Below are 23,531 nucleotides of genomic sequence, written 5' to 3' on the forward strand. Positions count from 1 at the left end.
AGAGAAAGATCAGCTTTCCTTCAGTGGAGCCCAGTGTTCTGGACTCTGGCATCTCGAGTCTGAATTGGTTCTGACTCTGCAACAGCACTCCCTCGTCCAAAGATCATGGCTATTCCCCAAGCCTCTACCGAACAACCTCAAAGAATCCTTGAGGATAAAGAACCCCAGAGAACCCTCAGGAAGTCTGCGGAGGCCTGCCAGCTACTGGTGCCCTAGACTGGGCGTTCTGGGGAATAGACGTGAAGGGTCAACATCAGGGGCCCTCAGTCTAGACGAGACGCCCACATAAATAGTGTCAAGTGCTCAGCGCCTGGGGAGAGGTACTGTGGGAGGACAGAGAAAGGAGGCTTCCTGAGGGAGGAAGCATTTGAGTTGACCTTGAAGGATGGAAGGGACTTCTGATGTGGAGAAGGAAGTTGAGACGTGTGTGATGGCTGAGGTAGTGGGGAAAGGGATGTCCCTGCCACCCGTCTGGCAGAGCGGGTCCAACCCTGGTTGGCAGAAGGTATGCAGGTAACAAGTTGAGGGCTCCTGGAGTCCTAGCTTAGAAGATTTTAAGGTTTTGGAGGGCTAAGGTGCCAATGAGATTTCACCAAATCTGACTCCAGTAGTGAATCAAAGGTGTGGATTTGTTGAACATTAGAAGAGCTTAATTTGGAGACACTGAGGTACTAGAATAAGGAAGAGAAAAGAAGAGAAAAGAAAACTCACCCAGTATGCAACCCCTAGCAACCCATCCAATGGGGAACTGAAAAAAAGAATGTGTTTGCAGGGTACCCTTGTACATTTCAGAGGAGGGCTCTTAAATGTCCTGGGTACCTGTGGTTGAGCTGGAATATCGAAAGCTTCCTAGAGAAGGCAAGGGAGCTTCCTCCTTGAGGGGGAAGGTGGAGCCAGCTGGCCTGGGCCTCCCTGGGCTCTCACCTCGCACTCTCTCTTTCCAAGGTGCTTTCCTCATCCCTTACCTGATGATGCTGGCTCTGGCAGGGTTGCCCATCTTCTTCCTAGAGGTGTCTCTGGGCCAGTTCGCCAGCCAGGGGCCGGTGTCTGTGTGGAAGGCCATCCCAGCCCTACAAGGTGAGTCCCCCCTGCCTTCCAGCTCCCTCAGCCCTCCCCTGCCCTCCGTGGCACCACGTGGCCCCGGGGAGGGAGACCTGCTTCTGTGATCAGGAGAACCCGCTCCTTCCTTCTCCGTTTGATCAGTTTCACCACTGGGGCCCTCTGGAGAATGGCCCAAGATCACCTCTGGCATGGTTCCGTTCCTGGCAGAATGCCTTAGTGTTCCTGGTAGACACAGAGTCTTTTCCACTATTAGTGTATCCATCTGTAAGAGAGAGCCAAGACCTAGGTCCCCACCCTGTGCCCAACTGTAAGGATTCCGCAGGATTTGGAGGGAATGAATCCCTGGAACTTTTGCTTCCACAGGCTGCGGCATCGCAATGCTGATCATCTCCGTCCTAATAGCCATATACTACAACGTGATTATTTGCTACACACTTTTCTACCTGTTTGCCTCCTTTGTGTCTGTGCTGCCCTGGGGCTCCTGCAACAACCCTTGGAACACGCCAGAATGCAAAGATAAAACCAAACTTTTATTAGGTAAGTTTGGATATACCTACACTAGGTGAACTATTCATTCATTCAATGAGGGCGAATTGAGCACATATTATGTTTGCCAGGTTTTGTGCTGGGGGCACAGAGATTAAAACCAACATCAAATGTACTTAATTCTAATATTTAAGGAACTCATGGCCTAGAGGAGGGGTAATCAAATTTTTATTTGCTCATGAATAGCTAGAGTGTTTGTTTAAAATGTAGAATTACAAGTCCACCAAATAGTCTGATTTACTAGCTTTGGCTGGGGTCAGGTCCCCAGGTGACTCACATGCACGGTACAACTTGTAAAGCAATGGGGTCTAGCATCTAGGGGAGCGATGCTTGTGATCCTGGGTCCACACTTCACAAAATGCTGCCCAGTGCATGAGGTAAACATGAGAAGAGACACTTAAACTGAGGACCTGTGATAGAAGACCTAACCTAGAAGAGGGGAAGGCTGCCCAGGGAGGCAAGGCGTGTGCCTGGGGGAAGGCTGGTTCGGGCCTGAAATCCACTGGGACTTGAGGACTTGGGGGAACTGTCAGCTTGTTGGGTCAAGGGCAAGGGTGTGACGGTGAGGAGGAACAGCAGAGTGGCTGGCAAGGCTTCTGATCTGTAAGACGTTTTGCCCCTGATGGTGCATGTGTTTGTGTCAGGTAACTTCTCTCTGGATCTCAGTTTTCCTCATTTGAAAAATAGAACTACTAACAACATTCTTCATCCTACTTACCTCTGTAAGGAGAAAAGAAATGGAGGATATGATCGTAGTTGGAAAAACATACAAATAGAAGGTGCTAGTATCAGTTGCCTTTGCAGGTGCTCATCATTTTAATGGGCGCCAATAAGCAAGTAGTTTCTTCTCTCCCCAGCGGAGCTGTTATTCCCTTTAAGCTGGATCTGGCTGAAGTCAGAATCTTGTGGTCTCTGTATGATTGGCTTTTAGTGTTGGTCCCCCAAACCAGCACTTTTGCCCTGACAGCCTGCACACTGCAGAAGTAGGAAGTTACTTAAATGCTTTGAGTGTGTAAGAGAAAAAGATGACCCATCCCTCCCACACCCCAGAGAGATGCACATCCCTAAAGGCAGTAATGCACACTGGAGTATTTTTCCACACATGTGCATGTATGCACACAACACGTCCAGCCTCCACCTTGAGAGGCTTTGAACGAGACTGCAGGAAAGCTGAAACCGGAAACGTGCGCCCATCAAATTCAAACCCAGTGCACCTGAGTGCTCAAGAATGGGAGGATGGGGATTTGTGGGGTTCCCAGGTGTGCGGCCCAGTGGAATGACCAAGAGTAAGTGCCTCTAGACTCTCTGGGCCTCAGTGCCCTCATCTTTACGATCTCCACGTGGACGGATTCTTAACTTAGCGCAGTGGTTCTCAGCCCAAGCTGCTACACAGGAGAATCACCTGGGGAACTAGCAAATCAAGACATCACTTAGGGTCCAGCCCAGACCAGCTAAGTTGGACTCTCTGGGGATGGAGCCTAGGAATCTATTTTTACAGTTCCCCAGCTGCCCCCAAGGGTAAGAACCACCAGGTTGGTGTTTGCCCACATCCCTTAATTAAGCTGCCCTTAACCATGTTTGGAATGGAGTGCCCAGCTTCTTTGCCCTGGAGTCCCTACCAACTCAGGGTCACCTCTGCAAAGCTGCTGTCTGAGAGAACCCCACTCAGATACCCCACTTAAGGTAGCTGTTCTCAGATTCACAACCAATAATCTGCTGCTGGAATGGATTCCCAAAAATGTCGTTTTGGCAAAGTGCATTTTCTAGGATGTGGGGCTGGAGTGGAGAAAAACCTCAAGGTCATCCCAGTGCCCTGCCTGTCTTTCCCAGATTGTGTCTGGGACGGAAGTTACTTTCCAAGGGAGTACCTCTTCCAAAGAGAGCTGTTGCCTTGATCCAGCCTCCAAGGAAGCTTCCCTGGACACTTCCCTCAGGGGGTCACGTGTGTCCCACAGCTGTTCCTCGCGAGGGATAGGAGTTCAGAAACACGTTCTCCTCTGCCAACAATATCCACTAATATGTGTGCAGCACCTTAATAATAATAGCCAGCATTACTTACTACACACCAAGCACCATGTTAAACACTTTAACTCATATTATCAATGTTAAGATGGACAACAGGGGCTTCCCTGGTGGTGCAGTGGTTGAGAGTCCACCTGCCGTTGCAGGGCACACAGGTTCGTGCCCCGGTCCGGGAGGATCCCACATGCCGCAGAATGGCTGGGCCCATGAGCCATGGCCGCTGAGCCTGCGCGTCCGGAGCCTGTGCTCCGCAACAGGAGAGGCCACAAGAGTGAGAGGCCCGCGTACCGAAAAAAAAAAAAAAAAAAGATGGACAACAAGCCAACATATGGTTTAATTATTATTTCCATTTTACAGGTGAAAAATCTGGAGCTCAAGTTTATAAAGCGAGCTCTGTGGTAGACCTTAGATTTGACCCCAAGTTTGCCTGCCTCCCAAGGCCACGGTCCTAACGACCAAGTTAAATGCTTCTCAGTCTACAAAGCAGCTTCATAAATGATGTCTCTGCTATTCCTAATAAGAGCTCTATACGTCCCAAGAGGCAGGTGACGTGATCACTATTTCACAGGTGACAAAGTGGACTCTAAGCCTTAGAGGGTGGAAGTATCAGGCCACAAGTCTCAAGGTAGAGCCAGCACAAGGATTTGGGTCTCATGACCCCTGATTCTCTGCTCATCCAGGGTTCCTGAAGGTTCTATTCTATCAGCCCTGGCAGAGTGACATCTGTCCAGTTGTTCCCTAACTGATGTTTTTAGCTGAGATTCTGTAGGTTTAAAAGAAAGCTCATTTAGGGGCTTTCCTGGTGGCGCAGTGGTTGAGAGTCTGCCTGCCGATGCAGGGGACACGGGTTCGTGCCCCAGTCCGGGAAGATCCCACATGCCGCGGAGCGGCTGGGCCCGTGAGCCATGGCCACTGAGCCTGTGCGTCCGGAGCCTGTGCTCCGCAGCGGGAGAGGCCACAGCAGTGAGAGGCCCGCGTACCGCAAAAAAAAGAAATCTCGTTTAAACAGTAGTTTGACTTAGTAATTCCACTTCTGGGGATCTATTGTTAGAGGAAAATCAGAGACACAGGTAAGGACTATTCGAGATTGTTCATTGCAGTCATATTTACAATCTAGGAAAACACCGGAAACAGACGTGTAACAAAAATTCAATAATTCCATGGTTCAAATAAATCATAGTGCATCCATAGGATGAAGTATTCTATAGTCTTTAAAGGTGAATATTCATGAAACATAGGGAAATCGTCAGCATATCCTGTTAAATGTAAAAGCAGGATACCAATTTATAGTATAATTTCATTTTTACTAACAATATGTGCTGGCTAGAAAACATATAGGAAGGTGATACGCAAAATGTTAACTGGTAAACTTGGGGCCATTCTTTTTTTTCTACATTTTCTATCAGGGATGTGTATTTATTTTATAGTCAGAGAATATATATGTATATATATGTATGTGTACATGTATATATATATACACACACATATATATAGTGTGTGTGTGTGTTTTTTACAGCAAGCTGAGCACAGTGACTGGGCCAGGCGTGTGGGTGCAGGCCCCGCCGGGTTTTGTGGAATTTTTTGCCTGGCTCACAATATCCCAGGGAACATGAAAGGCAGAGTGAAGACATTAGACAGCTAAGCACCTTGTCGACTGGTATAAACCGTAAAAACGATGCAAGCTCTGAGCAGAGAGAGACAATGGACATTTTTCAGTCTGTTCCCTGGAAACATATGGACAGGCTGGGCAGATCTTATTTCATTCTTAGCCAGTGCTTTAAAATTTTTTGTTTGTTTGTTGAAAATGGAGGTATCAATCCTTTCCCCTCTCTTAGTGGAGACCCTCAATCTGTCCTTCCCTGGGTTATCCTCACTTGACTGGGGCCAGGTATCCTTTGTGTAAGTATTGATCCTTTGGGGTCCTGGGGTGTCTTGGAAAAGGGGATGATGGCCTGACTTATAGAGACATGGATGGCTTTGTAGCCCCACTGCTCTGCTGGACAAGACCAGAGTCCAGACAGTCCCAGGCTGCCTCCCAAGTGGCCATACTGAGAGAAGGTTGTTTAGGAAATGGAAAAACTCCCTCCCCCAGGGCGGTGTTCCACAAATGACCTTCCAGGCTCACCCTCCCCCTTACAACCCCATAACCACCGTACCCTGTGTTAGTGGGAAGCTTGTCCCAGGAGATGGGGGTAGATTCCCACGCCATTATGACCTTCACTCATAGCAGGGAGGGGTTTATCCCATGGCCCCTCAGCTCTGCTAGGGACATACTGCCTGGGAGCCCTACCTCATCATTCAGATGCCAGGACCCTGTACCTGCTCCGGCCATGGGCAAAAGCCCTGGCTCCGTCCACCGTGGAGGCTGAGCTTGCCACACATTTCTCAGGTGTAGATTGTGAGAGAGGCTGTCTTCCTTAGGGGCATTCAACCCTCCAGGTATTTGTAATGTTGAAGGGCTAATCCATGGCCTGCCAAGTAAGACCAGCAACGGTTCTTTGAAATTGGGAGCTAGCTGGGTCATTTAAAATGCGAAGTGCACAAATATCATTTCTGTTTCTGGAATGGCTTAATTTTCATTAGAACCTTAATTCAGTGATTCCTTTTCTCCCCAGTCTTTCACATGCTTTCATTTATTCATAATTGCCCGCGTAAGGAGAATCTCATTCGAACAGCTTCCAATTCAGCACGATCCTTATCGCTGTTCTTTGTTCAGGGTTGCTGGGCCGCAGAGCTAGCCGATGACACGGCCCATCGTTCCTTCCGTTGCTGGCCGACCTGAAGGCGCAGTGTGCTGGGAAGCGCGTCTCTGCCGCCCAGTGGTGGGAAGGGATGTTGCAGGAGGCTTGAGGCTGCAGGGAGCCCTGCTGCAGTGCCTCAGGGACGCTGTGACCTTGCACTGCAGGGGAGAGCGGTGATCCAGAGACGCCCAGAGACGCTCTGTAGGGAAGCTGTCCATGTGCTTCTCAGTGCCAGTTTTGGAAGCAAGCGATTTGGCGTTTGCCCGTGTGTTAGCGATCTCGTCTGTCTTAGGGGACGTACTTTTGGGCAGGAGGGCGAGAAATAACTTCTGTGCTTACTTACAGAAAAGGGCTATGGATGGCCCTTTAATTGTCTTCATTCTGGTGCCTGCTGGGGGAGACAAATGCTTCCTCGGTAAATAGTTGATAATTATGAGGTGAGATTCCCCCTGAAAGTCTCTGTTATTTGACTAAAGAAGATAGTTTTGAGTAAGAAGGTATTTTGAGGACTCTAATAGTGGTTGGTGGTTCTCAAACCTGGGAGATTTTGGCAGGAGACATTTGACAGTGTTCATAGACAGTTTTGGTTGTCACAACTGGGCTGGGGTGGGGTGGGGTGGACGGATGTTCCTGGCATCCAGTGGGCAGAGGCCAGGGATGTTGCTAATACCCTGCAATGCATGGACAGCCTCCCACAGCAGAGAGTTTTCTCATCCCAAGTGTCAGTAGTACTGCTGTTTAGAAAAATTCTGGTCTAAAGGACTCATCAGAGGGAAGGGATTCTTTTAATTACTCTTTGCAGTTTTATCCAGTATTCTGAGATATTCTGGGGGATGTGTGGGAGGTAGTAGATCATTTACGGCTGGCAAGTGGGATTGAGAGGCGACGCTGAGGATTAGAGATGCTCACCCCATGCAAAGGTATAACAATGGCGAGTGCATTGCGCCTAAGTTTTACTGAATCCAGCTGTGTGCTAAGCATTGCATGAAATTTTTCCATTCATGATCTATCTCACTTAATTTGGTTCTTGGAGCAACCTCCAAACTAGATACACTATTATCAGAAAATGGAGGCTTGGACAGATTAAGGACTCATCCAAGCTCTCAGGGCTAGTGGAACTCCTGAACCCATGGTTTTACCCACTTTGCTGTTCCACAGAGGGCATAAATTGGGAGTCCATGCACCAGATCTAGGCTGCATGTGCTTTTTTTTTTTGGTTTTGTTTTGTTTCGTTTTGGTCCACAGTGCTTAAAGACAATTTGGCCTTATTTCCAATGTTTTAAAAAGGAGAGATTTCATGTAAATATCCGGATTTTCTGCATCTTTTATCAGGACACCTAGCAAAGCATGGCACTGATTGGCTGGTAAGTCGTCCCTCGGTATTAATGGGATTGGATCCAGGAGGCCTTTTGGATACCAAAATCTGCAGATGTTCACGTCCCTTATATAAAATGGTGTAGTACAATGAAAACAGTATTTCAGCCAGCCGCCATCGAAATTTCAATCCGTGGTTGATTGAATCCATGGATGTAAAACTGCGGATATGGAGGGCAGACCGTACTCTCTGTTTCGCCACCCCTTTTTACCCTCCATTTTATATCTTTCTAATTTGTGTCATCAGCCTGGCTTCTGAAGGTGTTTGAGTTTATGTTCCCTGCTCTCTGTTTCCCAGTAAAGTAGTTAAGAGCATGGCCTCCAAAGAGAGAGTGACTGTTTGCCTCCTGATTCTGCTGTGTGACCTTGGCAAGCAACCGCACTTCTCTGTGCCCAGTTTCTTTACCTGTAACATACAGATAATAACAATACCTACCTCGCAGGCGTGATGTGAGGCTCAAATTAGTTAATGCATGTAAGACATTTAAAATAGTACATAGTAAGTACCATATAAGTGTTAGTTATTGTTGTTATTGTTACTTTTCATCTCTTTATAAATTAATATCCTTTGGCATTAATCCCGGTGGACTCTTTATCTAAAATGTCCATCAAGTGATCATAGAAACATTGTAATGTGGTCAGGAAGACTTCAGTATCTTCCTATTTCAAATGAGGATCATCATAGGCACCTCCCAGGTCTTCTGAGGCTTCCACAAGATAATAATTGGTAAAGCGTCCAGCACGGTACCTGACATGCTAAGACTCACCTTATTAGTTCCCTGTTCCCATCCCAGCCTAGGTCAGGCATTCTCAACCTCAGCACTATTGACATTTTGGGCTGGATAATTCTCTGTCGTGGGACTGTCCTGTGCATTGTTGGACGTTTAGCAGCATCTCTGGCCTCTGCCCACTAGTTGCCAGTACCACCCTTTTCCCCAAATATGACAACTAAAAATGTCCCCCGACATTGCCAAGTGCCCCCTAGTGGACAAATTCGTTCGCAGTTGAGAACCACTGTGTTCAGTCCTGTTGCAGACTCACGAGCACATGCGAGTGTGCAGAAAGCGCGTGGCACACGTATCTTAGGGAACTTCTGTATGTCGGCCGTTGTGCCAGGCAGTAGGTTCAAGGTGGGCTTATTAGTGAGCCTTCTGTGGTAGAGCCCTTCAGAAGTTTTACTTATGTCTCATTAAAATTCATTTCTGCAAGCCATTTATTTTTTGTGGAGTCATAACGACCCGGCTTTGAATCCTGATTCTCTTCCTCATTAGCTGTGTGATTTTGGTAGAATGACCTAACCTCTGAGGCTTTTCCCTCATCTGAAAGACGGAGGCAGTCGTACCCACAGCACAGGCTGTTGTGAGCCTTACGTGAGATAATGCATGTAAAGTGCTTGGCGTGTAGAGAGCGCTCCAGAAATGAGAGCCATTGTTGCCAGGACCGGGCACTGCCGGGGGGTACTGGGGGCTCTGGGATGAATAGCACACAATTTGGGGGTTCATCTGCGTCTAGCTTTGCTCGGTTAATACCCTCGCAAAGCTACTCTCCAACATTTGGCAAATATGTTTGGCTTTTATTTTTAAGTTGCTAGAGAGATACACGTGTCTACTGTCTGTACAGATTTAACTGTGTTTTCGTTCCATCCTCTCCTGAACAGATTCCTGTGTGATCAGTGACCATCCCAAAATACAGATCAAGAACTCAACTTTCTGCATGACGGCTTATCCCAACTTGACAATGGTTAATTTCACCAGCCAGGCCAACAAAACATTTGTCAGTGGGAGTGAAGAGTATTTCAAGTAAGATTTTTAAAAAACTTTTCTAAGAGAAACCCAGTGAATTAGTGACTATCCAACTTGTAGACTAGAGGGATGGGTTGCCTCCCTCTGTACCTCCCTACCTACTCAGATGCTCAGGGAGGAAGATTTTTTTCCCTGGTCTGGCTTCTGGGAGCGGGTTACTGTGCCCTGTGGGCCTGGAGAGGAGAGTTGGCTGAATGCTGGTGGGAACAGAATTGGTGCTGCTGTAGTTCATGACGCTGATGCCAAAAACATTGCAAAACCTTCCTCCGATGCGATCTAAGCAGACCTTCAGTTGACTAGGTTGTTTTTTGTTTTTACTTGTTTTATTTTTTTCCTTCTGCACTTGTGAGGGGAAGAGAGACAATAATTCAGGAAAGTCAGGAAACAAATCATGATCAGTGATTTGGTTTAAAGAAGAACTAATTCTTTCCTTTTTTTTCTCTTTTAAACAGTTCTGTCTTAGTTTTCTACTTTCTTCATCCATTTTGCCAGACACTGGGGATTGAGGTTTGGGGATTGAGGAAATCCTCAGCCACCACAGGAAGATTTAATAACGTTCAGGGAATTATTTCATAAGGGAGGTAGATGGAGACAGAGTTCAACAGAGAGTAGATAATGTTCTCTAGCTAAGCCTTAAGTCGGGGCTTGTAAACTCAAATGTACTTGGGGGCTTGGTAGGGAGGTAGAGGTAAGACGATAGAGAACGGTGGGGACTGTGGCCAACGGGAGGGGAGGTCTGCCCAGTGGAAGGGAGGCTGCTGATGCTCAGCTCCAACTGGCCCCTGTCTTATGGGAATTGTGGGCAGTGCTGCCAGAGCTTCCATTTTACAAGAGAAGTTGGAAATAAAGTAGGAGTTTTTATGTGTCTCTCCCACTTTAAATGTTAGCAAACGAATTCAGATGAAACTGGGGTCACGTAAAATGCATGTGTCAGGGGGCCCCTGGTTTGTGGCCTTTACTTAGATAATAGGAAGTGGTTACTACTGTTCCCACTAGTTCTTCCAAGCTTTCTGTCTTGTGGACTTAGAGGGCACATGGATGTTTCCTGTAGAACAGAAGGGGCGCTTAGGCTGAATGAAGAAATAATCCCCTTTGAAGAAAACATAGGACCAGTGAGGGTGGGCCTTGATTCACCCTGAGCTCTGAGAAAGGAGTCTGACCTCGTGGTGGGCTGAAATCTGATCACATAATCCATGTGGTCAGGTGTATTATGAAGTGTTTTGCAAATCTACTTTTGGTGGCTTTGCTAATCCTCTGGGACCAGTCTTAGTTTCCAAGAGGGAATGTTATCAGGAGCTTCTTGGGGCCCATCCAACATCCCTTATTAAATCATGGAGTAGTTGAGATGGCCGTGGAATTGTTGGCTAGATGGCCTGCCCATTGTGGGGTTGGGGGTCCTTTTCAGTGTTTAGAAGTATGGTCCCTAAGGTTTGGGACAGGCTGGTTCCACCCTTGGTGACTTCTACTCTACTCTAGAGCCCAGGTTGCCCCAGGAGTTGAGACTAAAAGAGCTCCGGGTTGCTCTTGTGAACCGCAAAACAGCCTCTCACAGTGTCGCTGGCTAGCTGGCCAGAGGGGTGCTGTCCCCTTCACTTCCCTCAGCAGGTCAGGACACTCGGCTGTCATGTCTGCAGTCCAGTAGAGTCTGGATGCTGGCTGGCCCTTGATTCAGGTCACAGAAAGACACCCACCTACACGCACAGCACTTTCATCCAGGCTGTGTGACTTTATCACAGAGTTGAGGGGATTGTCCCATCTGGCGTCATGACTCATGGTCTCTGAAGCTGCTTCCTGTCCCCAGGGATGAGGCTGCCTGCTCGCCCTCTAGCCAGGGATGTGGGCGTCGCCACCTTCAGCTTACACACAGGTGCCAGCAGCCGCTACAGATGAGCGCCAGCCCCCTTCTGTGTGCGGCTGGTTGTCTGTCTTCGAATACGTTCCTTGAGTAAGGCCCAGCCAGCCCTGCTTTTACATTTCAGCCAACCTCAGCCCTGGGACATGCTCATCACAACCTGAACTGAAATGCACAGCGGCATTTTAAATTCTTTTACCATAATGACTCTGTACTGATTTTTTTAAATTTAAAGTTGTACAAAAACTATTGGGATACGTTCCCACAAAAGAGTAGAACAATACAGAAACACACAAAAATCATCCTTGACAGTTTAGAGTTTCTGTTAGTGATGTGTCCTTATGGAAAGACAACAACCTCCATGATGCCCATTCCAGGGGCTGCTACACCAGGACCCCCGACGCTGTTGGATTTGTTGCACTGCTCCTGGGGCAGCTCCAGATGATGGTGGAGCTGACATAGCCTTGTTCAGAGCCTGCCCAGGGCCATAAATAATTTTTTTTAAGTCGAAGTATAGTTGAATTATAATATGGTGTTAATTTCAGGTATATAGCAAAGTGATTCAGTTACACACACACACATATTCTTTTTTAGATTCTTTTCCATTATAGGTTATTACAAAATATTGAGTATAGTTCCCTGTGCTAATACAGTAGGTCCTTTAGGGCCATAATTTTTTTTTTAATTTATTTATTTTTGGCTGCGTTGGGTCTTTGTTGCTGCGCGCGGGCTTTCTCTAGTTGTGGCGAGTGGGGGCTACTCTTCATTGTGGTATGCAGGCTTCTCATTACGGTGGCTTCTCTTGTTGCGGAGCACGCGGCTCTAGGCGCGCGGGCTTCAGTAGTTGTGGCACGCGGGCTCAGTAGTTGTGGCTCACGAGCTCTAGAGTGCAGGCTCAGTAGTTGTGGAACACGGGCTTAGTTGCTTTGCGGCATGTGGGATTTTCCTGGACCAGGGCTCGAACCTGTGTCCCCTGCATTGGCAGGTGGATTCTCAACCACTGCGCCACCAGGGAAGCCCCTTTAGTGCCCTAATTAATTAAAAGCAGGGTAAATTCAGTTGGTCTCACCGCAGACAGCTGTGGGAGGGAGCCGGGATCAGCAAATCCCTCACAACCTGATCTGATCAGGTCCCTGATGGGGAGGGTGGGGATGCTGGGATTTTGTCTGAGGCTCTGCAGGAAGATAAAGCCTGCAGACTGTCACCTCCGCCAGCTCATCCTTCCCCTCCTTCCTCCCCTCCCTTCTCTCTCCTTTCAACTCATAGGTACTTTGTGCTGAAGATTTCTGCAGGGATTGAATATCCTGGCGAGATCAGGTGGCCACTAGCCTTCTGCCTCTTCCTGGCTTGGGTGATTGTGTATGCATCCCTGGCAAAAGGAATCAAGTCTTCAGGAAAAGTAAGAACTTGTATTTATCTGAGAGAAAGCTCTGGGACCCCCAGGGCTGTTTGTGTCATAGAGCAGCCAAAGGGCACTGGGATGAGAGTCGGGAGGTGTGGGTGGAATTCTGACTCGTCCCTGAGTAGCTGTGAGGCCTTGGACAAGTGACTTCACTGCTGTCTGTAAAATGGGATAATGCCTTTCTCCCCGGGAGGTTTTAAGGGTTAACTGAGACAGATGTACTCAGGGCTCCTTGTGGATGGCGGGGGCTCTGTGGTGAGTTTCCTTCCTTCCCTATTGGGGACCCTTCACTCAGCAGATGGCACTCCCCGATAGGATTCAATCTCTCCCGAAAGTCTAGAGTTGGTGCTGCCGGCTTTTTGCTTCTTGGTCTGGCTGCCAGCTCAGTCACTGCTCCTCCCAGGAAGCTGGAAGAAGATCAAAGTTGTGAAGGGGATTCCTTCTCCTCACTCCTGACCACGCCGTTCTCCGCCTTTCGTGCCCTTTCTCCAACCCCATCCCAACACTCTCCCACCCCACATGCCCCCAGCATGACAGGGCAATAATCCTGCCAGTGGGAGTTTGGTCGAGCACGTGCTTGGCCCCTCTTGCTAGATAGTCGCTTGGCAGGTCCTCTGGAGGTGGTGGGACACCCACCCCAAGCTCAGTTCCAAGGCACGGCAGGCACGGTGTGCAGGGTCCCTCAGGACATGCTGGATGTTGTGGTAAAGGTCCCAGTGTTTTCCCCTCATCTTCCTGCTGCTTTAGAAAAACCCCGTGAAACGGTTAACCAACCACTTTGATGATAACCAATACAAGTTCATCGTCTGGAGGGTCATTTGCATGTCTCAGCATGAAACCCCAAATGTCTTTAAGGCCCAGGGAATAGAATGTGATGGGGGACTCTGAGACCACAGGTTGTGGAGTTCGGCTTGGTCCAGTCGTCCAGGCCAGTGTTTACTGTGGTCACAATAGCAAACAACCCGTTTGGAAGGATCCAGCCTCACAGGAGTGAGGGTCCGTGCCGCCTCTCACCTCCCAGGCATGCTTCCCAGGCCCCACCAGGCACCCACACCTGGCACCCATCAGCTACAGAGAGCGGTCTGTCTTCTCCCTGGACTCGTGGACAAGCTCACGAGGGCCTTCTGATAACAATTCCTTCTGGTGCCCTCCATGTAATCTGGTTCCACACAGGCTTGAATGGTGGATTCTGGCAGCTTGGTCAGGGTCACCTGAGCCAGTGGTGCCCTTAAATGACATCAGGTGGGGAGAGAGCCAGACTGGGGGTTAGGAGACCTGGGTTCTAGCCCCCCAGCCCTTCCGTGGTGTTTTCTGTGTAGGGACATCTCCGCTTGGACGATGAAACCTGGTTGAGCTTTGGATTTGCCCTTAGCTTTTATTTATTTAGCCGATAAGTGGAAAGCGGATTTTCTTTGTCTTAGCTATTTCAGGAGGCTTCGGTTGTCTCATTTCTAAAGTGAAGGCAGTTGGATTGGGCGATGTCTAAGACCTGCTGGCTCTAACATGATTCTGTCAGAACACTTGCTGGGTGAGCTGGGGGTACTTTTCCTCTCTGACCTCTGTTTCCCCCTCTGTAAAATGAGAGCTGGGATTGAGGACCCTGCTAGCTCTGAATGAGTATTATGAGACTGGAGCAATTGTTTTTCTAGGGCAGCAGGAAGATGAGGAAATGTTAACATGACCCTCACAGTAACGTCCTGTGAGTCCTGAGGTTTCCTGGGCTCCTCGCCTTCCGTGACTTGGAACTGAGCTTGGCGTGGCAGTAAAGGGCCAGCCAGGGCTTCCCTGGTGGCGCAGTGTTTGAGAGTCCGTCTGCCGATGCAGGGGACGCAGGTTCGTGCCCCAGTCCGGGAAGATCCCACATGCTGCAGAGTGGCTGGGCCCGTGAGCCATGGCCGCTGAGCCTGCGCGTCCAGAGCCTGTGCTCCGCAATGGGAGAGGCCACAACAGTGAGAGGCCCGTGTACCGAAAAAAAAAAAAAGGGCCAGCCAGGTGGTGATTGTTTAGCAAGAGGGACCATGTCTTTGCTCAGCCAAAATCGAACTGCAGGACCATCACGTATAGCTAGAGATGGAGAGAGGGCACCTTCAACCATAATCGAAGTGGCCGGACAGGTCTCTAGCAGAATAGGCTAGAAGGTGTGATTGGCAGGAGAAGAGGTGTTAGGTGAGGAGGATCAGAACAGCAGCCTTGTTGGCGACATGAGGAAGGATGGCCTGGTGGCTTTAGAGTCAGACCAGTCTGAGTTCAAATCCCGTCTTGATCACTTTCTAGTTGTGTAACTCTGGACAAGCTGTTTAACCATTGGAACCTCAGTTTCCTCATCTGTAAAATGGGGATAATAGTACATACCTCGTAGAGCTGTTCTAAGATTAGGTGAGAGAATATATATATATATATATATATATATATAAAATATATATAAATATATAATAAATATATATATATAAAAAATACCTGGCATATGATCAGTTCTTAATTGACATTAACTCTTCATTTTTGTGATAATGATTGGCTGATGTATTGAGTGGATATTGTCCCGTGATGACATCTTGAAAGCAGTGGCTCTGGTGGGAAAATGGAAAGAGAAAGAGAAGTTGGTTGAACACTCTGTGTGCCAGGCAGTCTGCTAACTACTTCATCTGCATTAGGGCGTTCAATCTGCCCAACAACCAGCTAGGTAAGGACATTTCTTCCCATTTTATAGATAGAGAAGCTGAGGCGCATCAAGGTAGAGTAAATTGCTGGAGGTCACACAGCTTTTTTTTTTTTAATGGTGTAGTATTTACATATAACCTACTCACAAACTCCCGAATACTTTATTTTACTTTATTATTTTTAAATTTATTTATTTATTTATTTGGCTGCGCTGGGTCTTAGTTGCGGCATGAGAACTCTTAGTTGCAGCATGTGGGATCTAGTTCCCTGACCAGAGATGGAACCCGGGCCCCCTGCATTGGGAGCGCAGAGTCTTAGCCACTGGACCACAGGGAAGTCCCGGTCACACAGCTTTTAAGTGGCAGCGCTGGGATTTGAACCCAGGTCTGTCTCCCTTTAAAGCCTAGACTCTTTCCACTACGTGACATCCTCTCCCAAGGAGGGGCTGTTAGGAATAGATGGAAATGCAGAATTCTGGAGCCATCATTTGCATCTGGGGGGATAAAAGTCCCCCCACTGTGAATCAGGACCCTGGCACTGCTACCCCGTCCTGCTGTCAATAGCTGTCATTGCCAGCTGGGCAAGTCCCAGGAGGCATCCGGGTCCCCTCTTCCATGTCTGCAAATTCAAGGTTAAGATAAATATTCTCTAAGATCCTTCTTTGCTTATCAGTCTGCAGTTTTGGGGGGATGGTGTTAGGATCAGTTCTTGGCATTGATTTAGAATTTAATCCTTGGTGCTAGATTTTCTGGGCTCTCTCTCTCTGAAATGGGGATTTTTGAGTAGCCCTGAGCAAGTCAGCTTTTCTTTTAGATCTGCTAAGTTATCTTTCTGCTTCATTGAGCGAGGCTTCCAATTAGGGTTCAATGATGGATTTTCTTTTAGTGAGGAATACCACCGGAAATAATGCCTCCCGGTTTATTACCCCGCCCTGGCTCGTGCAGACATTAATCACGGAGCTTTGTTTGGAAGCAGGGCTGCAGCACCTCATTATGATGGGCTCCTTTGTGACCGAAGTTCCACCAAGACTGTCATTTCTAAGCAACAGAGATGTCCTTCTTCTGTTGCGGCAAGATAAACTCAGTTCCTCTTGTTCAGGGCCCTAGGAGACAAGAGTGGCCGGTTGCTTCCTATGAGACCTGAGTCTCCCTTTGAGCAGCTAGAATTGCAGAGGCACGGGCGACCAGCAGGCAGCCTGAAGGTCAAATGCAGCCCATCTGACTTCAGGGGCCGCTCTGCCTGAGAGTTATGGCGAGGACACAAAGCCAGCTTAATTAGCTGGCACTGGCTGGGGTGGGGACAGTGGCCTTACCACCTGTTCAGGGCTCCCGTTGTGAGGACTGTGCTGCCAGGTGTCGGGCCAGCAGGCTCAGATCAACTCGTCATTGTCACTCCTGCCAAGTATAATTCATTACTGTTCAAGTTTAATTCTGCTGGCAGTCCATCCTGAAACAGGTACATTCTGAAGCCCCCGTGACACAGGAGAACTAGCTGTGAAGAGACCTCCACAAACACCTGACTAACACTTGACTCACATCGGAGGCATCCCCGGGATTCCGAAATGAAACTGTGTGCCCTTTCAGTTCACCGCAATCCCCACTGACAAAGTGAGTGCATCATTCCATATACCAGGGCTGGACCTGGTGAGGCAAGCAAGTGCCTAGGGTGTGAAATTTAAGGCGGCGCTCACTCCCAGGTTCCTGCATGTGCAGGCTCGACCCCATGAGGGTGAGTGCTTCCTTAAATTGTGCACCCCGGGTGTTCCCTTGCCTCACTCTAGTCCCCCGCCCTGCCTCACACATTTCTGATCCTGTGGCCCAGCGAGTGGCATTAAAGGTATGGAAATAGGCTTTGTAGTTAGAAAGCTTCAAGTCTGGATCTTGGCTCCAGCTGGGAGACCTTGAGTGAGATATTTAACCCTTTGTGAGAGGCTTAACCTGAGCCTCAGTTTCCTCCTCTGTAAAATGGGACTGCAAAGAGCTGATCCACGGAGGGAACTCCAGAAATGCGCTGTCTCCCGCACTCAAACGGGAGCAGCGTCTCAGCAAGTTAGACTGGTGCCACTCTTGGGGTCTTCTTCCTGCCGGACCCCACTTTCTATGTCATCTCCTCTCCCTTGCCTCCTTCCACCCTCATCTCCCACCAGCTCCACATGGTCAGGAGATGAGGAGGATATCCCTTAGTTGTCACCCTGCCCCTTCTGTCTTGGCGGGGCCCCGCCCGGCCCTGTAGCGTTCCTCTCCCCAGCCCCATCTGACAGCTGGGAGGACAGCCCGGGTCATCCTGTGGTGGGTGATTTTCTCCTGAGACGTCAGATGCCTTTGGGTTTCCTACCGTCTGTGTGTGGAAGGGTTTCACTTAAGGGGAAGGAGAGAAGCAGCTTTGGGGGTGGATAGGAGGGAGCAGGGAGCCCCCCCTTCATGGTCCCTGGTAATTCCAGTGCCTCAGGGCAAAGAGTGAAGGGGGCTGCTGTCCTGGGGAACGGGCAGGAGACTCCTGGTCAGTGGTGGCAGCAGTGCAGAGAAAAGGAGACCAGCCCATCTCTGGTCTGTAGACAGGAAGACTTTGGCCTTGACGAGTAATTGGGTTTAGAGGAAGAAATAACTCCTTATCTTTCCTTGACCTGCAGCCTGTCCCATTTCAGCTGACGGAAACTCTGCCCACCAGCTGCTGAGGCCACAACCTTTGGGGTCACCCTTGACTCCTGCCTCCCGCCCCCCTCACTCCACATTAAATTGGTCAGGAAGTTCTGTTGCTCTTCCTGCACGGTGTATCCGGTTTCTGATCATTTCTCCTAACTCCCTGAAACACCCTGGGTGGAACCATTGCTGTCCCTTGCCTGGACTGCTGCTGTGGCCTCCTAACCGCTGCCCCTGCAGTGTAAACGTGACGCAGCAAGCTGGCGACAGCTAAAATGTTAGATCGTATCACTCCTCTGCCCAAATCCCTGCAGTAGTTCCCCTTCCCCTCCCCACCCACACGGGCCCACAAGGCTCTGCAGGATCTGTCCCTGCCTCCACCCCTACCCCTGCCCTCCTCTCCCACCTGTGCCCCTGCCCAGCCACAGCGGCTGTCTGGCTGCCCCTAGAAGGCTGGCACACTCCCTTCTTAGGGTCTTTACTCCAGCGGTTCCCTCTGTCTGGAATGTTCTCCCAGATATCCAGTTGGCGCCTTCTCACTTCCTTCAAGTCCTGGGCAACTTCTCAGTGAGGCCTTCCCTGTCCTCCCCTTTATTATGGCCATCGTCCCAGCCACCCTGCCCAGCATGTGCCTGGAACATATTAGATGCTCAAAAATATGTGTGCCTATGTATGCATATGTGTGTATTTGTTGGATTAATAAGAAGTAACCCCGAGAGATTTATCTTCATCGCAACCCTAACTTTCCCTCAATCCATCCTTTGCAAGTCCTTGGATCAGTTCTCATCTCTTAAACATCCCAGTGCCTGCCAGTCACTGCCAGGCTGGAGCCCCTGTCAGGCCATGGGCTCTGTGCAGCCAGTGTGTGACGGGGACTCTATCTCCCTCCCGGAGGCAGGTGTTCTGGCTTCCCCAGGATGGAAGGCTGGGGGTGAGCACAGAGGGGCTCTGAACCAACAGTGCTCAGCCGGCTGTCTATGCCCATCCTGTGGGTGAGGATGAGGGAGGGTTTGGTGGTCCAGGACAGGAGCTTAGCCTCATCCTTCCAAGTGTCTCCTACTGTACTTTTGGGATGTAACTGGCCTATGAGCTGAGGGTTGCGAGGGTTATTAAATTTAGGAGTCATTGGCAAGACAGAAATGGTACTTCCCTTTCCAGGGTCCCGGGCCTGTTCCGTGGCGTATGCGTCGTCCCATTGTGCTCTTCCAACAGCCCTGTGAGGAGTATGCTTTTGTTATTGCCACTGTGCATGTGTGGGCACTGAGACTCAGTGAGGTTAAGTCACTTCCCAAGGCGGCCCAGCTCATAAGTGATGGAGCTAGGGTTTGAACTCAGGCCCATTGGAGTGCAGAGCCCAAGCTCTTCCAGTCTGCTCTTCTCTCTGTCTACTGAATCCTGGTCCCAAGCCCTTCCTCCATTCTGAGTTTGTTTTTTTTTTTTTTTTTTTTTTGCGGTACGTGGGCCTCTCACTGTTGTGGCCTCTCCCATTGCAGAGCACAGGCTCCGGATGCGCAGGCTCAGTGGCCATGGCTCACGGGCCCAGCCGCTCTGTGGCATGTGGGATCTTCCCGGACCGGGGCACAAACCCGTGTCCCCTGCATTGGCAGGCGGACTCTCAACCACTGCGCCACCAGGGAAGCCCCATTCTGAGGTTTGATTGACAGATAAGGAAGGTGCCTCTCACTCATCCCCATTCAAACACAGCCCCCAAGTTCTGCTGATGATATTTCCCAAATATTTCTTGGCTCTGGTCCTTCCCTCTCGTTCAGAATCCAGGAGCCTCCTTTGGCTGGTACTCAGGGCCTCCAAGACCTGTCTCCTCCCATGTCTCTAGTGCCCCATTGCTCTTAGTCTCAACTGTGTGCTGTGCTCCTAGTGAATTTAGGGCCTTGCCCTCACCCCTGCCTTTCCCACTTTCTTCCCTCACCTTCCCACCGCACCTCACCTCCTCTGCGTTGCACTTGGCCTCTAAGATCCGACTCGCACGTCATCGCCATGCATCTTTCTGTAATCTCCTGGACTGAACCCAGTGTCCTCCCCAGGACTTCACAGTGTCCTGTTTGGAACTGCTTAGCCCATTATTCAGACATTGTCTCTGGGTCTCCGAGGTCGAGTTCCTTCACCGTTATGCATCTAAGCCCTGGCACAGCTCCCAGGTCATAGTAGGCCGTGATAAGTGCTTGTTGAACTTAACTGCATTGAATGACCATCTGTTACAAGTTAGGTGCTGTGCTAGGGGCCCATTTAATCCTCAATTATTTTAAGAAATGTGCTATTATCCCCAGTTTACAGCTGCAGAAACTGAGATTCAGAGAGCTGATTAGCTTGACCTAAGTCTCATAGCTACTCAGGGCCAGAGATGTGATTTTATTTGAACCTAAATATGTCTAATTCTAAGATCATGGTTCTCTCATGTCACTAGGCTGCCTCACTTAGGGTGTGTGTACAAACAAGGATGGAAAACTTAAGATAAAGAAATTAATCTCTAATGGTGGGATTTGGGGCCTGAAGCAGAGGGTGGGCTAGGAGTTAGGGAGGAGGGGGGCACATAACCTTTCTCTTTCAGTTGGTCCTTAGGGAGTTGTCCACTTCTGCGCTGCAGGCTGACTCAGTCCACAGTCTTGGGTGTCCCCCTCAAGATTTCATTTCTGGGCTTCCCTGGTGGTGTAGTGGTTGAGAGTCCGCCTGCCAATGCAGGGGACACAGGGTTCGTGCCCCGGTCCGGGAAGATCCCACATGCCGCGGAGCGGCTGGGCCCGTGAGCCATGGCCACTGAGCCTGCGCGTCCGGAGCCTGTGCTCCGCAACGGGAGAGGCCACAATAGTGAGAGGCCCGCGTACTGCAAAAAAAAAAAAAAAGACTTCATTTCTGGCTCTCTCTGATTCACCTTTGGTCCCAGTGCCTTCCTTGTGTCCCCAGACCTGGAAGAGTTTGGGGAAAAGTACCCTATCAGGCACTTGCGTCCGGGTGGCAGATCACACTCTGCCTCCGTCGATGCTCCTTTGGTCACATCCCGTGTGTCTGCTCCTTCCTGCCCCCATGTCGGTGGCTTTTCCAGGTGGTGTACTTCACGGCCACGTTCCCGTACGTCGTGCTGGTGATTCTTCTCATCCGAGGAGTTACCCTGCCTGGAGCTGGCGCTGGGATTTGGTACTTCATCACGCCTAAGTGGGAGAAACTTACGGATGCCACGGTGGGCTTCTGATTTCATTTATGACGTGCCTGTAGGGGGAACGGCACATGAGGGTGGGTCCCGCTCCGGGACACTGTTTAGCAGAAGGGGTCAGACCTCTGCCCGCAGGGCATTTCACTGTTTGCCTTTACAAACTCCTGATAATCTTGAAATGTTACACACTCAGGAAGTTTTTAATGAGAACTGAGCAGCTGGGGGTTTCAGATTCCTGGAATAGTTGTCCTACGCCTGGGAGGCTGCAGAGGCTGAAATGAAGAATGAAATTCCCTTAATAGCTTTGGGCCGCCTCATGCCACTTATCTGTTGCTAATTATAGTGTGTTGGAAATGGAGTTTTCCTGGTTGGAAAATAATAGCACTTAGGCAAACCGCAAGCAATTATAATTTAAAGGGCTCAGACAGATTTGAATACTTCTGACACGAGACACAGAGCCAGCACACACTTACACTTTCTCTTGGCATATTCTGTACAGGCATATCTTACTCTAAAATTCCCAACCCCCAGAACTTCACATGAGAGGGTGATTGTTTAATAAGAAATGCATTTTCTCACCTTAAAGAAAAATCTGCTTTTCCAGAAGATTTTAAGGAAGCATAACTAGGATTGAGTTTGCACATAATGAAAAACCTCCAGATAATGGCAGCTTTAACAAAAGTTTATCTCACTTGCAGCCCAGTGGTAGATAGTCAAGCCCTGGCTGGGTGGCTCCACAGTGTCCCAGGTTCCTGTCTTTCCGCCCCACCATCCTCAGTGAATAGCGGCCATGTAGCTGCCAGAGCTCCACCCATCATGTCAGCATTCCAGGTGGCACAAAGCAGTGAGGGAAGAGACAGAGATAGGCATCCTCCTTCTCTTTAAAAGAGGAGAAAGCCCAGAAATTCCACATAACACTTGATTTTCTCATCATTGGCCAGAAACTAAGTCATATGATGATTTCCTCTCAGCTGCACCTCTCCTTGATTCTGGGAGTTGGCCATTTGGCCGGACATATGGCTGCCTTTAAATAAAACCACAGCTTTGTTAGTGAGGAGCGTGGGAGAATGGAGGTTGTGGTACAGGCTTTGCCAGCACACACTTGAACTTTCTCTTTGCATATGTTAAGCACAATTTAAAAAGCAGTTTTAATTAATAACAAGGATAGGAAGTCCATATCAAATCATATAAATCTATAGCTCAAACTCTTGAGTAGCTTTCTGGAGTTTAATGAGGACAATTAAAAGGAATCGCCAATGGGCTCCCCTGGTGGCTCAGTGGTTGAGAGTCCGCCTGCCAATGCAGGGGACGTGGGTTCGTGCCCCGGTCCGGGAAGATCCCCCGGGAGAGGCCGCGGCGCTGAAAGGCCCGCGTACTGCAAAAAAAAAAAAAAGAAAGAAAAGAAATCGCCAAGATTACCAAGAGGTGTTGTCAGCCAAGTTCGAGAATGAGGAGGCACTGTAACATCCACTCAGCTGTGGCACAGAGCTTGCTTTACTTCGATGAGGGGCTACAGAATTTCAGATTTTTAGTAAACTGTCCTAATCTTTAGGAATGTCAATTTTATTTTTTGGGGGAAATGTCAATTTTAAAAGGTTTTCATTTTGTACCCATGAATATTTTTGCTGTTCCAAACTGTTTTTTTGAGTGTGTTTCCTGCTAAAGAAGGGGCTCTCCCCTTCTGTATAGCTTTACATTGTAGGGCTTGCAAGCATGAAATGTGTACATTGCTTATTGAGTTCCTCTCCTTTGATTAGAATGAAGTTAGAGTCTCCCAGGTCATTTACTGCCTTTTTGGCTTCCAGTGCAAATGACGTATGTTTCTTGTTTATGTTGGTGCCAAAGTCATCTTGTCCTGACTGCCTTTTCCCCTGGGGAGATGGTGTGGCTTTGGGAGACTCCCCTCCCCTGGGCCAGCCTCCTTCAGTGACCTTAAATCTTCCCCTCTTTTGCCTCCCAGGTGTGGAAAGACGCTGCCACTCAGATTTTCTTCTCTTTATCTGCCGCATGGGGAGGCCTGATCACTCTTTCTTCTTACAACAAATTCCACAACAACTGCTACAGGTACGTGGAGGCACTTCAAGCCCCAGAGGTAGCGGGTGAATGGGACTAGGGCCTGGGGACAGAATCATGGGCTGTGTCATCAGACACCTGAGGCCATATCCTCACGCTTCACCCAAGGCAGAGCCAGACAGTTAGCTCTGGTGTAGGGGAAATCGCCTGCTAAGGCCTAGCTGCTGGCTTCTGGTGGCCTGGCTTGGACCCCA

General features: G+C 49.2%; 1 protein-coding gene across 1 annotated transcript in view; it reads left to right on the plus strand.

Moving 5' to 3' along the window:
* SLC6A5 (solute carrier family 6 member 5) overlaps positions 1–23,531 on the plus strand; it is a 57,389-nt gene that overhangs the window by 5,154 nt on the left and 28,704 nt on the right. The window contains exons 3-8 of the mRNA XM_033862636.2: positions 946–1,077; positions 1,426–1,599; positions 9,403–9,544; positions 12,666–12,798; positions 21,157–21,291; positions 23,225–23,328. Of these exons, the coding sequence (XP_033718527.2) occupies positions 946–1,077; positions 1,426–1,599; positions 9,403–9,544; positions 12,666–12,798; positions 21,157–21,291; positions 23,225–23,328 (820 nt within the window). The remainder of the gene's footprint in view (positions 1–945; positions 1,078–1,425; positions 1,600–9,402; positions 9,545–12,665; positions 12,799–21,156; positions 21,292–23,224; positions 23,329–23,531) is intronic.

The sequence above is a fragment of the Tursiops truncatus genome, chromosome 8 (assembly GCF_011762595.2).
Source record: "Tursiops truncatus isolate mTurTru1 chromosome 8, mTurTru1.mat.Y, whole genome shotgun sequence".
NCBI classification, from domain to species: domain Eukaryota; kingdom Metazoa; phylum Chordata; class Mammalia; order Artiodactyla; family Delphinidae; genus Tursiops; species Tursiops truncatus.